The sequence below is a fragment of the Octopus bimaculoides genome, chromosome 1 (assembly GCF_046866305.1).
Source record: "Octopus bimaculoides isolate indiv1 chromosome 1, ASM4686630v1, whole genome shotgun sequence".
NCBI lineage: Eukaryota > Metazoa > Mollusca > Cephalopoda > Octopoda > Octopodidae > Octopus > Octopus bimaculoides.
In genome coordinates, this window is record NC_142928.1 from 8,840,258 (window position 1) to 8,857,369 (window position 17,112).

Below are 17,112 nucleotides of genomic sequence, written 5' to 3' on the forward strand. Positions count from 1 at the left end.
CCATGTATCTACTCTACAGCAAGATATTTATACCTGTCTCCTCTATACCTGGCACAAAATCACAAACCCTCAATACTACTCCCCACTTCCAGTTGAGGGGTTTTTGTCTTACAAGTTACTTAGTGACCCTGTCATAAAAAGCGCCTGTGCTGGTGCTGCATAAAAAACACCCGATACATTATGTAAAGTGGTTGGCATTAGGAAGGGCATCCAACCATAGAAACCCCGCCAAAACAGACAGTAGAGCTTGGTGCAGCCCTCTGGCTTGCCAGCTTCTGTCAAACCATCTAACCCATGCCAGCAAGGAAAGCAGATGTTAAATGATGAGGATGAAGCAGATAAGTTCTTGTAAACATCAACTTGTACACTAAATTACTCACTGATCAAATTGATAACCCAAACCTTGATTTTAAAAGAAAAGTCTTCAAACATCTCAGGTGATTCAGCAAAAAGTGGATGTTGGATAAATACCACACGGGATAGGACGACAGTCTATTACAGATTAATATTCTCAGAGTTACCACTGAGGCAATGAGGTGGTAGTTATTGTCATGTGATCAGGTGGTAGCTGAATCTGTCAAAAGTCAGAAAGACTCAGATGATGTAGGAAAAGGTATGCTGCCAAAAGTACCATGAACCATAGTTGAACCACGAAAGGAGCCTCAGTGTTATTGCTTAATCCACCAGAAATAGTAACCAAATCTACTTCAAATTAGATTGTAACATCTTAAAGAAAAAGAGAAAGACACATTGGACAATGTCTAGATATAAAAACTGGCTATGGTTGGATCCCCCCTTGACCACAGTTCTGGTTAGACCAGGGTTGGCTAAGGTGTGGGGTTTAAAATAACAAAAAACTTAATGCATGCAGGAGATTTGAACTTGCAATCATTGAGTAGACAGTCTAATAGCTTACCACTGAAGCATCTTGCCTCTAAATTATCTCACATCATCATCATCATTGACCAAACTATATAAAATGTACCTCTTTGAAGATGTTCTTCGAATTATCAAAGTTGTTTGTTGTGAATTAAAAACTTTTGATGCAGTTCTTTTGTGAGAAATGCTTCCGTAGAGGTGCAGGGATGGCTGTGTGGTAAGAAGCTTGCTTCCCAACCACATGGTTCTGGGTTCAGTCCCACTGTATGGCACCTTGGGCAAGTGTCTTGGGCCGACCAAAGCCAAGTGAGTCGATTTCGTAGACAGAAACTGAAAGAAGCCCATTGTGTGTGTGTGTGTGTGTGTGTCTATCTGTTTCCCACCACCATTTGAAAATCGGTGTTGGTGTGTTTATGTCCCTGTTCTTAGTGGTTTGGCATAAAAGACCAATAGAATAAGTCCCAGGCTTAAAAAAATAAGCTCTGGAGTTAATACATTTGACTAGAGTTCTTCAAGGTGGTGCCCCAGCATGGCCATAGTCTAATGACTGAAACAAGTAAAAAGAAAAACAAAAAGAATACAACCAATACTCCGTTAATCCAAGCTAATCCACTTCTATTATAATATTACAAGCTTTTGTCTTTGAGAATGGCGTCTCAGGAAATATCTTTTATTCTGGTCTCACTGCAACATAACTTCAGTTTTTGCCAATTTCACACAATAATTCCTGACGATGCCAATCAGAAGGAATTTCCCTGAAATTTCTGGGATTTAATTGATTTATTGAATGAAATTTGCAGGAACTCATTTATATTCACACAGTGAAGGAGGGAAACTGGGGTGGGGTGGGGAAATAATAAAAGGGACTCACTTATGAAGGGTCCATGTTGATGTTTCTGATGTTCGCATTGTGCAGCCTATCCGGAACATTCCAACAGAACCTGTCAAAGTTGATATTCCTTTACACCAGCCATTCTTGCTGTTACTTAATTCTATGGGATCAGCCAGCACATGGTCCCCTTCAACTAACTCAAGTTCGTCTTCATTGTTTGAAGAATAACTCCGTGTTACTTCACGAACCTGCCGTAAAATATAACAAACAATTATTTTAGAATTACTAACACAACAACAACAACAACAACGATTTAATACTGAAACTCACAGGGAATATAAAAATGAAGAAGTTTTGTCTGTGAAAAAAAAAAAGTCCTTAAAGTTTAAATTCATGATGTATGCCAATGATGGAAGTGTGAATATCTGAACATGACAAAATCATCAGAACCACACACACACAAACATTTTATATATCACCATCATCATCACCATCATCATTTAATGTCAGTTTTTCCTGCTGGCATGGGTTGGACAGTTTGACCAAAACTTGTAAAGCCAAGGGCTGCACCAGGTTCCATTGCCTGTTCTGGTATGGCTTCTACAGCTGGATGCCCTTCCTAACACCAACCACTCTACAGAGTGCACTGGCTGCTTTTGAAGTGGCACCAACACTGGCATCAATTCTGCTGGGATGGACTGGTCTTCTTGGGTACAGCCAAAGGGCCAGATATCTCAGTACTTTGGCATCTTCATATGATTCAGTGTTTTGAGAGTGACCTTCAATACTTCCTCCCAGGTCTTCCTGGGTCTCCCTCTTCTACAAGTTCCATCCACTTCAAGTGACCAGCACTTCTGCACGCAACTGTCTACATCCATACACATCACATGACCAAACTAGTGCAGTCTTCTTTCTTTCAAACTGCCTCTAATTCCTCTCATGCCCAACTTTTCCCTCAAAACACTACTGCTCAGTCACACATGTATACTGACATTGAACATCTAACAGAACAAACTAGCTCCATTCCTCTGTAGGTTTTGCATGTCTCACTACCATGTAGCATTTCTGTTTGTATACATGCATTATACAATCTTCCTTTCACTTGGAGAGAGAAACCTTCGGTTGCCAACAGAGGTAAAAGCTCTCTGAATTTTCTCCATCTTATATTTATTCTAGCAATTACACCTTCCATACATCATCTCCCACAGGTAATTAGGTCCCCTAGTTAGCACAAATTATCCACTACCTCTAAAGAGCCTCTGGGGCATTTGAGAAAATCGATTTAGGTAAAAATTTAGGGTAGCTGCTTGAATTACACAATGCACACTAAAAGTAATACTGACAGACTCTACCTACCAAGAAAGGAATGAGGCAGAAAGATACCATTAATACTACCATTTTAGAGTTGAAAAATGATGATGTACGTAGTGAAGAAAGACTATTATCAGCAGCTAGAAATGTCCAAAAAATATTATCGACTCAGTTGGAGAATTAAAGAACAAAAAGAAGAATAAAAGAGCAAGCAGAGGGAAAGAAAGAGAATGACATGGCCGATTCATGCAACAAAGGATTCTGGTTATGGCTGACAGATGGAAACCTGAAATGAGAGACCAAAGTGCTAATTGTAGCTACTCAGGAAAAAAAAAACCCCATTTAGGACAAATTTGATAAAGGCAGATATTAACAAAACTCAGTCAGATTTCACACTTTACAAATACTAGTATTACCATATATGGAGTGCAATATTGAAGTAATGGCAGTAAATTCAGGAAAATAATACAATAAAATAATGTAAAGTAAATACAATCAATAAAAAAATAAACGATGAAATCATCATCATCATCATCATCATCAAGGAAAAAAAATGTTTATTATAAAAGAATCACTTTGCAAAGATTTGGTTGACCATGCTGGAGTATTTAAATGAATAAATCATGTGATAAAAAGAGGATGAAATAAATAGAAGAATAGATAAACAAACAAACAGATTGAAAAGTAGGGAGAAAAGGAAAAAAAAACTTATGCACAAACACATACAGCTCATATGAATACTCTGAGAGACACTCGTACACATAATTCTACATATACATACTCACACATACACACAACAGTCTTCACACAAAATATTTATACCAAAATAATAAAAGAAGGAAGGGGCCTGAATGGAGGGGAAGGGTATGAATGGAAGGTGGGGTGGTTGAAACCCTAATGACTCTCTCTCAATAAACTAATCAATAAATCAGTTGATTATAGTTTCAAATATTATTTAATATTTACAGCTTTTGAACGTTTTTTTTTTTGCTTTTCAAATAGAAAAGTTTTTGATGTCCCTGTTTAGGTAGTGCTGGCCTGGTGTGTGTGCACGTGTGCGTGTGCATGTATGTGTGCACGTGTGTGTGTGTGCACGTGTGTGTGTGCACGTGTGTGTGTGTGTGTGTGTGTGTGTGTGTGATCAAGACAGAGTGAAGGGTGATTTGTAAAGACATGTGTGTGGTATTAGAAGAGACACTGAATTGGTATTTAAATGGTTAATTATTGTAATTTGTCTAATCACTCTTCAAAAGACTTTTAAAGATCTCTTTTACTTTCAGGTAAATTCTTTAATTACCATCTCAATCCAGTTCTTGTAAACTGAACGACAAAATAAACAAAGTGGTCAAGTGTATTATTAAATCAATATTTATTTCACCTGGAGACAGGTGTGATGGCTACAGTTAATTACTCGACCATTTCTAAAGGTTATTTTGGTAAAATGAAATAAAATGTCTTTGAACACAAACAACACTGGCTGTTAAGATTTGAACCTCTGACCCTTCAATTAGTGGCTGGATAATTTATCAATTCAACCAGTTTAGAAGTTTCCTAGGATTTCTTTATGAACAGCAGACTACAGTGCTTTGAGGCCCTTCAAAGTTGACGAATAGGAAGAATTATGTAGAGCTGATGGGGGTCAAGTAGCTGGCTGTGAAGGAAACATGAACTGGGGCGGGGAGCTGAAATATGGCAAAAGGGTCACATGGTGAAGTGTGTGTGTGTGTGTGGGGGAGCATATGAAATTCATAGGAGCAGATGCCATTGATGCAGTGGTGCAAAAGAGAACATTGCTTCACTGTGAGAAACTTGTTGAAGTGTGTTGGCAAGTAAAAGATTTTTCTTTCTTTCTTACATCAGATGTCAGGAGAAAAGGTGGACATAGGCATAGGAGTGGCTGTGTGGTAAGTAGCTTGCTTACCAACCACATGGTTCTGGGTTCATTTCCACTGCGTAGCACCTTGGGCAAGTGTCTTCCACTATAGCCTCGGGCCGACCAAAGCCTTGTGAGTGGATTTGGTAGACGGAAACTGAAAAAAGCCCATCATATATATGCATATATATATATATATACATATATATATATATATATATATATATATATATATATATATGTATGTATGTGTGTGTATATGTTTGTGTTTGTGTGTGTGTGTTTGTCCCCCCACCATCGCTTGACAACCGATGTTGGTGTGTTTACATCCCCGTAACTTAGGGGTTCGGCAAAATAAACCGATAGAATAAGTACTAGGCTTACAAAGAATAAGTCCCGGGGGTCGATTTGCTCGACTAAAGGCGGTGCTCCAGCATGGCCACAGCCAAATGACAGAAACAAATAAAAGAATATCCAGAACGTGTGTGAAATGAGAGCAAGTAACTCCTGTGTTAGGACAAACTTGTGCAAGACAGAAGAACTCCAGCATAGGGACAAGTCTGTAGCCGAGGGTTGGCAGCTCTTCTCTGTTGAAGTAGCTTTCAGTCTTAAAATGTGAAGCCAACCCTTGGCTTGCGGGGGGTGTCACCATGTGTGGTCAGTAAAGATGATCAAAATTTAGTTTTTACAGAGAGTTCAGGAACATTAGGAGGACAAAATCAATTTCAGATAGATTGAAACAAATTGTTAGAAAAATGGTAAACAGCATTTGGGTACTAACCTCACATTCTCCTGCCCTTGGATCACGAGAATATAACCGAAATTCCCATTTGACATCAGAATTCAAATCTATTTCTTTGGCATATCTCAAAAGACGTTCATGCTGGTCTTTTGAATATTGGTAAGCTAACGTCATGTGTAACTGCTGCCGACGTGGATCCATTGTGACTCCTACAAAGAGAAGAATCAGGAGAGTCATTAACAAATCCTTTCAACCTGACAGGAAATCCTTAGAATCTTGAAGATTAAGAAATCTCTGAGTTTTATAGCTGAGATGACAATGATGATGATGATGATGATGATGAAGCTCCAGCAGAATCCCTGTGTGACGACAGGCAGACTACAATCCATATGAAGGGCTTCCACACAGTTTCTATCTACCGAAATTAAATCCCTACAAATTTTGAGTTGACCCAAGACTGGTGAAAGGCACCAGAAAGATTGAACTCAGAACCTCATAATTATGAAGTGAGTTCCTTAATCACTCAGCCACCTCTCTCTCTCTCACTCTTTCCCTTCCCCTTAACCCCTTAACCCAGAAGGAAATGATAATTTTGTGATGATAATGTTTTGATGTAAAGTTATTAACTGAAGAAAGCATTTCGTGAAGTTGACTTGAATGGGCAGCGGTGGTGGTGGTGGTGGCAGCGGCGGCACCACCACCACCACCACTACCAATAACAAATGTTTCTAATATAAGCCTAAGGCCAACAACTTTGTAGGGAGGGGCTTGGTTTAATCACACAGAGCCCAATACTTCTCTGGTATTGTATTTTTACTGACCCTGCAGGGATGATAGGCTAAGGTGACTCATGCAGAATTTGAACTCAGAGCATAAAGAGTCAAAAGAGATACTGCAAAACATTTTGTTGCACTCTAAGGATTCTGCTAATCCACCAACTAATAATAATAATAATAATAATAATAATAATAATAGTCCTTTCTACTAAAGGCATAATAAGGCCTGGTGGGAGGGAACTAGTCCATTACATTGAACCCAGTACGTAACCAGTACTTAATTTATCAACCTCGAAAGGATTAAAGGTAAAGTTGACCTCGGCGGAATTTGAACTCAAAATGTATCAGCAGACGAAATACCGCTATGCATTTCACCCAGCTCAATAATAATGATAATAATAATAATAATAATAATGATGGAGGATGATACATGAAAGTTCAGCTTTTGCCAAACGACCTGCACAAACGATTTGTTTATAGCAATCAAATGTAAGTGCCATACATTGGCTCCCACCCTCCACCAAATCAAACGGCAGGATAAGATATCAAATGTGAAAATTTAATGAAGATGCAATATCTCCATCATGGAAAGCTGTTGAGGATTCAGTGTAGAAGGGTAAAGGTTGTCGATCACATTCCAAAACTTCTTGTGAATGGCCTCTGAAGGATTCCATAGTAAAAGAAATCATTACTGTCCCCATTTTGACTTCATAGAAGAATCCGTTCCTGGACTCAAACGATATTCATGCATCCAATGCAAATAGTAGTAGATTCTTTTTTTCTTTTTTTGTCAACACATTTTTTTCCTTTTTATTATTAATCCTTTCCTTCAAACACTCATGCATCAAAATCGACAGGGGTGGCCAGTATTATCATTATTGTTATTATTGTTATTACTGTCCATACCAGCGCAATCGTCTGTGCAAGAGAGACGATTGCGCTGGTATGGACATGTGGTGAGAATGGATGAGGATAGCTGCGTGAAAAAGTGCCACACCCTAACAGTTGAGGGAACCCGTGGAAGAGGTAGGCCCAGGAAGACCTGGGCTGAGGTGGTGAGGCAAGACCTTCGTACATTGGGCCTCACCGAGGCGATGACTACTGACCGAGACCTTTGGAAATGTGCTGTGCGTGAGAAGACCCGGCAAGCCAAGTAAGATTGTTGCCAGTGCCCCTGGACTGGCTCTTGTGCGGGTGGCACATGAGATGCACCATTTTGAGCGTGGCCATTGCCAGTACCGCCTGACTGGCTCCCGTAGGATTTTCGAGTGAGATCGTTGCCAGTGCCCCTGGACTGGCTTGTGCGGGTGGCACATAAAAGACACCATTTCGAGCGTGGCCGTTTTCGTGCGGGTGACATGTAAAAGCACCCACTACACTCTCTGAGTGGTTGGCGTTAGGAAGGGCATCCAGCTGTAGAAACTCTGCCAAATTAGATCGGAGCCTGGTGTTGCCATTCGGTTTTACCAGTCCTCAGTCAAATCGTCCAACCCATGCTAGCATGGAAAGCGGACGTTAAACGATGATGATGATGATGATGATGATGATTAAGGCAGTAAGCTGGCAGAATTGTTAGCAGAGTGGGTAAAGTGCTTAGCAGCATTTCATTTGTCTTTATGTTCTGAGTTCAAATTCCACTAAGGTCAACTTGTCTTTCATCCTTTCGGGGTTGATGAAATAAGTACCAGTTGAGTACTGGGGGTCAATGTAATTGACTTACCCCCCACTCCTTGAAATTGCTGGCTTTCAGTCAAAATTTTAAACCATTATTATTTCAAATTTTTCCAGAAGGTGAGCAATTTTAAGGGTTGGGGTCAGTAAATTATATTGAGTCCAGTACTCGACTCTTACAACTGGTACTTCATTTTATCAGACCCAAAAGGATGAAAGACAGAGTGAGCCTCAGCAGGATTTGAACTCGGACAATTAAAAGCTGAAACAAATATCAAAGTTTTTTTCTTTCTTTCTGAATCTGCTCATTGCTTTAACAATAATTGTTTCCAAAATAGGCACAAAATGATGTGGTGGGGGAGGCGCTTTGATAGATAAAATTCACTGTACTACTTGACTTTAATTAACCCCAAAAGGATGAGAGGCTAAGATGACCTTGGCTGCATTTAGTGCAAAGTATTTTGTCTCATGCTTGAATGCTTTTGTAATTTCACCATCCTTTATAGTGATGATGATGATTAGTCAGATTGGAGATGAACACCCATTATATGAGGGAGGAAGAGAATGGAGTCAGTTGAACTGACCTACACATATTACTGGTATGAAAGGCTGAGTGAAATTCCAATGACTTTTGAAGTCAGAATGTGAAAACAGAGAGCAAAATAGAAGATATCTAGGACTGTTCTTGAATTCATTCTCTTGCATGCTGACCCTTAAAAAGAGCAAAGGATTTCTTTGATTGGCAGGAAGTTACAAATTTGTTGGGAAAGAATTGAATCAGCCCCATGTAAATGGTTGGTAGTTCTTTAGTGAGAAATGACCATTCCTGTTTTATGTAACAGCTGTGGCTCAGTAATAAATCGTTGACTAATAAACTGTGATTTTAAACTTTGATTATTGGTCGAAATATCGTCCCTTAATGTTTAGAAAGGGAAAACTGTCTTTTAGATTCCTTGGAAACTTCAGTTTGAATTGAGCTCATCATTTTAAGTTTCCAACAGACACCATTACCATTTGAAGCTTCAGAAAGAAGAGACAAAAACCAGCTCAAATTCTTTTCCCAATTACTTTTGCTGTAGTTGGAAACATTTTATCACAAAATCTGCAAGTTCTATTTATAGACATAGATTTGAAATTGTCAAAGAATTGCTGTTCCAAATAAAAGGTTGAACCATTTTACTGTATCATGAATTTGGAAATGAAATTCCTCTCCAGAGATTCTTTAGCTAAGAACCCTGATTATGGAAACATAATACATCATCATCATCATCATCATCATCATCATCAAACATCTGTTTTCCATGCTACGGACAATTTGACAGGAGCTGGCAAAGCAGAGGGCTGCACCAAGCTCCAGTCATCTGTTTTGACATGGTGCCTGTGGCTGGATACCCTTTCTAATGCCAGCCACTTTACAGAGTGGACTGGATGCCAACACAGGGGCCTATTTATGTGGCACTGGCACATGTGTTTTTACATGGCACACACACACACACACACACACACACTTGAACTCGAAGACCCCTCCCCCTCTGCTTTGGTCATGAATGACCACGGGTTGCACCTAGAAAGTTTTCCTGAGAGGTACAAGCCTGGGCAGCAGTTACCCATGCATACCAGCCTCCCCTCTCCACACCACCGATGTTACCCAAAGGAAAGGCAAAGGGGCCGATACAGCTTGGCACCAGTGATGTCGCAACTCATTTCTACAGCTGAGTGAACCAGAGCAACGTGAAATAGAGCGTCTTGCTCAAGAACACAACTCACAGCCTGATCTGGGAACTGAAGTCAGAACTTCATGACTGTAAGCCCAATGCTCTAAGCACTGAGCTATGCACTTTCACACACAAAGATATATAGTGCAGTGAATGTCCATCTCTTACGAAATCCTGGCATGCACATCACCAGAGATAAGTGTAAACGAACAGTAACTGTCACACAATGACCAAGTCCACCTTGTCTGTCTTCACCTCACATTTCTACAAAAAGTGCCAGAACAGTTGACTGGATCAACTGGTACAGTCTTTATCGCAACTGATGGAATGTCATTAAACAGGGCTATCTGAGGTTTTTGTGGTGAAATAGTCCCAAATAACCTGGAGTGGTTTGACCTCCAGGTCAATTCAGCCATTTGGAAGACCTTTAACAAAAACATCTTAGAGTAAATAACACGAGAGTGTCTCACTGCCGCCACCGCCAAACACGATTACAATCACAGTCATTTATCATTCTGTATTGTCACGCTGTCAGTTATGGTTGAACTATGAGAAATGATATCAAAAAATATAATTAGAAGAAATATTTCTCCTCATTGCTTTGGGAAGTACATTCCATTCTAGTCACACCAATTACACATGCTCTATTTACTGTATAATGTTGCCACACCTTTCTCAGGTTGCTATGGTAACAAATGTGGTCATAGAGACGACCCAGGAAGGAGATATTCAATGCCTCTGATCACAAGTTTGGTGAATGATAATGAGTACAGCGGTGAAGCAAAGTATATTAAATTATTATAAAAGTATAATTAAGTCAATGAGTCTGATATACGAGGCAGTTCTCACAAGTTATAAATATATACATGGACACCTGGCACACCATACACAACAAGTGGTGAGAAAATGTGGATTTCAGAGGTAAACTATGAGAAAAGTTAGAATACTCAAGAAAATTCTAAGAATTTAAAAGGAAAAAAAAAAAAAAGGAGAATAAATCAATGGGAAGTTTGAATGGTTTATGTAAAAAGGTTTCAAGAAAAATAAAATGAAATTCATTCCATTCACTCATTCTATAATGTCCAGCTCAGTTAGCTCAGCCAAAATGTAACTGCTACTAAATATGCCGAGTACCTCTTTCCCAAGTTTATCCACTCCCCTGTGTGTGTGTGTATGTGAATGATGAATGATGTGAATGATGTGAAATTAGACCAAAATATACTGTGGAACCTGCTAAACACTTGGAATAAAATCTCCATATTCATTGTGCCAGATATGATTATAGTATTTGACCAGTTATCTTCGTAAATGCTACACCAAACATATAGCAGGTTGCCACTATAAATTGCATTAATTAATGCTCATTAATTTGTCCAAGATTAGCTTTTGCACTATCCAAAACAACAAAAATTCAAGTTTGGAATTTCATTCATTGAAACTGTTGTTATTAGAAACCAACCTATCAGTGGATTAATCCTCCACAAAAGGCAGGAACCAGAAACATTTTTGCAGTTGCTGACTGAAAACACCAATAGAGGCATTACGCCAGCCTCCCTTCACCCTATCCAACTACATACCACTTCTCTCTCCCTCTCTCGTCCTTCTCCTGTCTACTGTATCATCATTACTATTCTGCTGTTCTCCTTACCTCCCCTAACTCTTGCATCATTGATTCATCCATCATTCACTACTTTCACCCTTCAAACCTACCCCTCTTCCTCTTCCCAAGTCCCTCTGACCCCTGTACTTTCTAACAACCTCCACCCACCCACACTCCTGGTCCCATTCACTTCTATTCACTTTACAGCTTGAGGGTCCACCTGGACAATTCACCATTATTTCCATCTCTTTCCAAGCTCCATCCAATCACTTCCATCCTCTCGTCTAAAATCTTGTCTGTTTTCGGAGTTATTGGGAAAGGACAGACTCTCTAATGTCAGGCTCACAATAAAATGAACGTTGAGAATTCAGTAAAGTGTTTGCTGTTAGGAAACAAATCCGATTGTTGAACAGAAGCTAAAACATACAAGATGTGGCCCTCCAAACTGTCTAATGGGGGCCACTCTAAATAAAGAGTTTGACCTGGATTCTGACAAGCATTCAACCCATCCATGTGAAAAGCAGGTGGAAAATAATGATGATGATGATGATGATGATAAAGGGAGAGAACTTTTAAACTGCTCAAAGACAGAGAAGATAACCAGAAACAGTATATATCATCATCATCGTTCTATGCTGGCATGGGTTGGAGAGTTTGACTTAGGATTGGCAACCGAGGAGGCTGCACCAAGCTCCAGTCTGATTTGACAAGGTTTCTACAGCTGGATGCCTTTCCTAACGCCAACCACTCCAAGAGTGAGTGCTTTTTATGTGCTACCGACACAGGTGCCAGTCAGGCAGCACTGGCATTGGCCATGCTCGAATGGTGCTTTTTACGTGCCACCGGCATGGGTGGCAGTCTATCTATCTATCTATAGATAGATAGATAGATAGGTAGATAGATGCTTTATATAGATAGATAGTTAGGAGAAGTCCCAGCTGTTTCTTCATGAAGCACTAATAGGAAACTCCTTACATTGTCTATCTACCATGCAAATCTTTGAAATTCCAAATGGCCAAGCTTTGAAATTCCAAATGGCCAAGCTTTGAAATTCCAAATGGCCAAGCTTTGAAATTCCAAATGGCCAAGCTCTTTTGGCCAAGCAAAGCTTGGCTAAAAGAGCAAGAATCCTGAAAAATTCACTTGATCTGGGAACGTTTTTAAACTTCAAAACAAAAGTGTTCAGTCAATACCTCATTAGAGAAAATTGATGTTGGAAACATAGAATTCCCCCTTTGCTGGTTAGGGAAATACTGCCCTTTTCCAGGCCTATTTGGCAGGTCTGTCATAAACATAACTGGAACTGATCAAAGGGGGATAACTCTGCCTCATCCAAAGTTTCATTGCAGAATTTTGCTTTGTTTACAAAATAAACTGACCATGACGTCTTCCTGAGGTGTTATGTACCTTCAACCATTTCAGTCTGATGAGTGGCCTATACAGCATTGCTCTAGTTCACTCAGCTGTAGAAATGAGTTGCGACATCACTGGAGCCAAGTTGTATCAGCCCCTTTGCCTTGCTCTTGGATAACATCAGTTGTGTGGAGAGGGGAGGCTGGTATGCATGGGCGACTGCTGGTCTTCCATAAACAACCTTGCCCGGACTTGTGCCTTTCAAGGTGGAATCCCATGGTCAGTCATGACCGAACGGGGTCTTTATATATATAAATAAATAAAGCTAGTATTCTCCATTGGATGTGCAGCATCAGTGTGCATGTACGACAAAGTGCATATATGTGTTGAGAGAAAAGTTGGGCATAAGAGGAATCAAATGCAGCATGCAAGAGAAGAAGACTATGTTGGTTTGGACATGTGATGCGTATGAATGAGGACAGAGGTATAAAGAAGTGAAAGGGATCTGTAGAAGAAGAAATGGGACAAAGTATTGAGGGTGAATCTCAAGATGCTGAGCCTTGCAGAAGGCAAAACAAGGGACTGAGACAATTAGAATTTTGCTGTGAAGATGACACACGTCCATTATAGCAAATATAATAAAACCATCAGTTCTGCTTTTATGTGTGAGGTCTTGTCTCTCCTCCTCCTCTCACGTACACATCAAGTATACCCTCCCCCACCACCATTTTCATCCCTCCTCCATCTATGCTATCATTTGGCTGCTGTACTCACCTTGAGAGCAGAGTTGGCTTGTATTATATGCCATCCCCTCCCTAACAGTCTCCCACATTCCTCATCATCCCCACCCACATCCTTTCAACCAGTCCCCTCCTCTTTGTACCCTCAGCCACTGCTTGCTCACATTCCCCCCCCCCCCACCTGCTATACTCCTTTCTAAACACACTCTCCTATCTCCTACCATTCTCATTGCCCTTCTCTTAGCCACCCCCATGACCCCCCCCCTCCTCTAATAACCCCTTACGCATCCCTATCTCTCCCCCTCCACACCTCCTCCACATCATTCTACTATTTTCTCTCCTATTCCCCTTCCAGAGCCACTCCTTCATCTCCCACCTCACCCCTCACAATACTGGTATTTCCCATCAACTTCCCCCCACCCCACCCCGCCCTTGCTCATCACTCATTACATTAACCACTCTATTACTCCCCTCTTTATCCTCCCCTTCACCCTCTTACGAAAGCATCCACTCTCTCAGCCCCTCCCATGGCTCTCTCTCTCTCTCTCTCCATATCCTCTCTCTTATGTTCACACCATCACCACCCTCCTTTTATCTCCTTCAGTTATATATCTCTTCTATAGCAAGACCCCTGTGCTTGTCCCTCTATCAAGACCCGGCATAAACCACACATCTCCATCTTCCCCACCCAAATACTTCCTCTCAGAAGTGAAAGCTTTTCCCCTTTTCCTTTTTCTCGGTTCTTTTCCAGTTCCAGTTTTGCAAGTTCCATGGCAACCTCACAAGCACCAGTGCCACTCTGTAAAATGGTTGTCATTAAGAAGGGAATCCAGCCAGAGAAACCATTCCAAAGATGACATTGGAGCTTCACGTCGTGACCTTGCACTTCTCCAGTTCGCTGGAAATCATCCAACTCACACCAGCACAGAAAGCAGATATCATATGATGATGTGATGAGATATATATGCGCGAGTGTGTGTGTTTGTGTGTACACAGTATAAATATATATTTTACACAAACAATATGGTTTATGTATTTTTCCCTTCCTCATAAATATTCTTCAAAAGCAAACATTCTTTCTTCGATTTCACACTTGGAATGAAATGTAATATCAGTCACCAGTTTAGAAAGAGAGAGATACAAGCCAACAACACCACCAACAACAACAGCAACAACATGTGTCACTGAATACTTTTAATCGGGAACAAATATTCTTGTTTTTCTGATTGTTATTTCATAAACTGATTAGAAAATGCTGACATGTATCGAGAGTGACAAACAGACAAGCAGATTCTATAAAAGACAATCTCTGAATATTTAAGACTAAAATGTCACAAAGATAAAACATTAAGGTAGAAATCTGTGTTTACATACAGGTGTGTAAATAATTTGCAGGTGAGTGGATTCACATATGCAAACGTCTGTATATAAGTCTATGCACATGTGTGTCTATATATATATATATATATAGACACACATGCACATTGGCAGTTTGCTGGAACATGTAATGACATGCTGGTAAAATTTGAAATAAAACTTCAAAAGAAATAATGAAGATAAAAAAAAAAAGACAAAAAACTGAGTGTAAGGAAAAAAGAAAAGAAGAAAAACCTTACCTACTTTACGAATCTCTTCAGCATAATCAGCAACAATTTCCTCCAAGAAATCATAATAACATTTCTGTACTAAGAGACCGATAAAGTTGACTTGAGAGAAAAACTCAAGTTCTAAGTGGCCTGGCGCTTTTAACAGTTTCTCTTGGAGTTTATTTAAAGCTTTGGTCAAATAGGGAATTTTACTGTCCTCTGCCTGTGAAACAAAAACAGACGTATAAGTTTCAATATCATTTAATTAATAATAAATGAAGTTAATCAAATTAATTATAGGAAAGATGAGAATTTTTGAATATCTATTTTAGCTAACAATAATACTGGTTATATCTGGTTTTGTTTATTCTTTGATTTCGTTTCAAATCAGAGAAATATCATTCCAGATACAGAAATTGTAAATTCTGAGCTAGTCCCTTACTGCAAGCAATATCCTTTCAGACATGCCCACACCATCCTCATCATTTAACATCCATCTTCCATGCTGGACAGTCTGATAGGAGCTAGGCAAGTCAGAGTGATGCACCAGGTTCCACTGTCTGCTTTGGAATGGTCTCTACAGGCTGATTGCCCTTCCTAATGCCAACCATAGTGTACTGGTTGCTTGTGGCACCCGCACTGGTGCTCTGTATGTGACACCAACACCAGTAGAGTCACCAAGTGTGAGATGAAGACCTCTCAACTGCAAGACAAAGTGGAACCGAGGGAGGTGGATTTGTGCCAGTTGAGAGATTAAAATATAAAAGTGGGGGGGGGGGTAGATATAAATATCTAACTATAGATGAGATACTCGGCTACCCCAGTTGCAAAGGAAAAGAGTGCCCATTTGTTTGTGAATAGAGAGAAAATGATCTTGTTTTTCCTTTTTAATAAATAAAATAGATTTTAACACAAAAATGCAAAAAAAAAAAAAAAACCCCAAAAAACTTTGTACCTTAAAGATCTACTCTTACCCCTCATCCCCACTTTTTTTTATTCACTTTTCATTCACCTCTCAACCTCTAAAATGTGAATAGTCATTTAGTTCCTCTTCAGAAAGAAAACGGTTCTGTTCCAGCCTTCTCTCATTCATTCTCTTAACATAAAGTTACCCCACCCCACCCCACCACTTCGAGTTTGTAGTCTTATCAGTTGCATGGCAACCTCATTGGTGCTGGTGGCACCAACAAGAACACCCAGTACGTGCTGTGAAGTGGTTGGCATTAGGAAGGGCATCCCAGCTGTAGAAACCATGGTGCATGATGCAATCCTTGGACCCATTGCATCTTGTCAAACTGTCCAACCCATATCAGCTTGGAAAATGGACGTTAAATGATGATGTATAGAAAATATTCAAAACCACATTGCCAGACTCAAGTCCTTTCCTCAGGTGAAATAAATTATTCAACTGGTGTAATCCACCCTATTTTCTTTGAAACACAAGCAAGAACTTTGAAGAAAGGCAACAAATACACAGCAAAAATGGAAATAACAGCTAATTTAATAAATTAATGAAGTTTATTAATAAAAAAAGAATGCATGTAAGTTTTGTAAATAGTGTTGTTATGGCTGCTTAGTTCCAGGTTAATCCTAAACCAGTAGACCAAAGATCAGATATTTTCTAGTCATAAACATCATGTGTGATTAGGATTATGTCTAGATCTATATTATCTGATATATAAGGATCATGCTTAGATCTATATTATCTGATTTATCAGGATTATGTCTAGATCTACATACTCTGATATATTGTTTCTTTATTTAAGATTAGAGGGAGATTTGGCTGCCGTTTCTATGTGTTTGAGTCTCCGACGAAATGAAGTAAGAACTCTACCTTAAAGAAGTGACAGAGGGTGATGTGGGGGAAATAAGCATGAGCTCCATTCCAGCCGCACTGAACTCGAGTCTTCTCAAAATAATCAGCAAGTTGCTTCTGAAGAGGCCCCACAGGACACAAATAGAGTATATACTCCTGGCAGGTTTTCTGATCAAGGGTGGAGTCATTACAATGAGACAATAACCTGAAACAAAAAC

General features: G+C 39.8%; 1 protein-coding gene across 8 annotated transcripts in view; it reads right to left on the reverse strand.

Moving 5' to 3' along the window:
* The window catches only part of LOC106869956 (ubiquitin-associated and SH3 domain-containing protein B), a 260,010-nt gene that overhangs the window by 31,170 nt on the left and 211,728 nt on the right, over window positions 1-17,112 (reverse strand). For all 8 annotated transcript variants that reach the window (XM_089348340.1, XM_089348336.1, XM_089348345.1 and 5 more), the window contains 4 exons: window positions 16,913-17,099; window positions 15,109-15,301; window positions 5,677-5,846; window positions 1,751-1,959 (listed from right to left, as the gene is read on the reverse strand). In XM_089348340.1, the coding sequence (XP_089204466.1) occupies window positions 1,751-1,959; window positions 5,677-5,846; window positions 15,109-15,301; window positions 16,913-17,099 (759 nt within the window). The remainder of the gene's footprint in view (window positions 1-1,750; window positions 1,960-5,676; window positions 5,847-15,108; window positions 15,302-16,912; window positions 17,100-17,112) is intronic.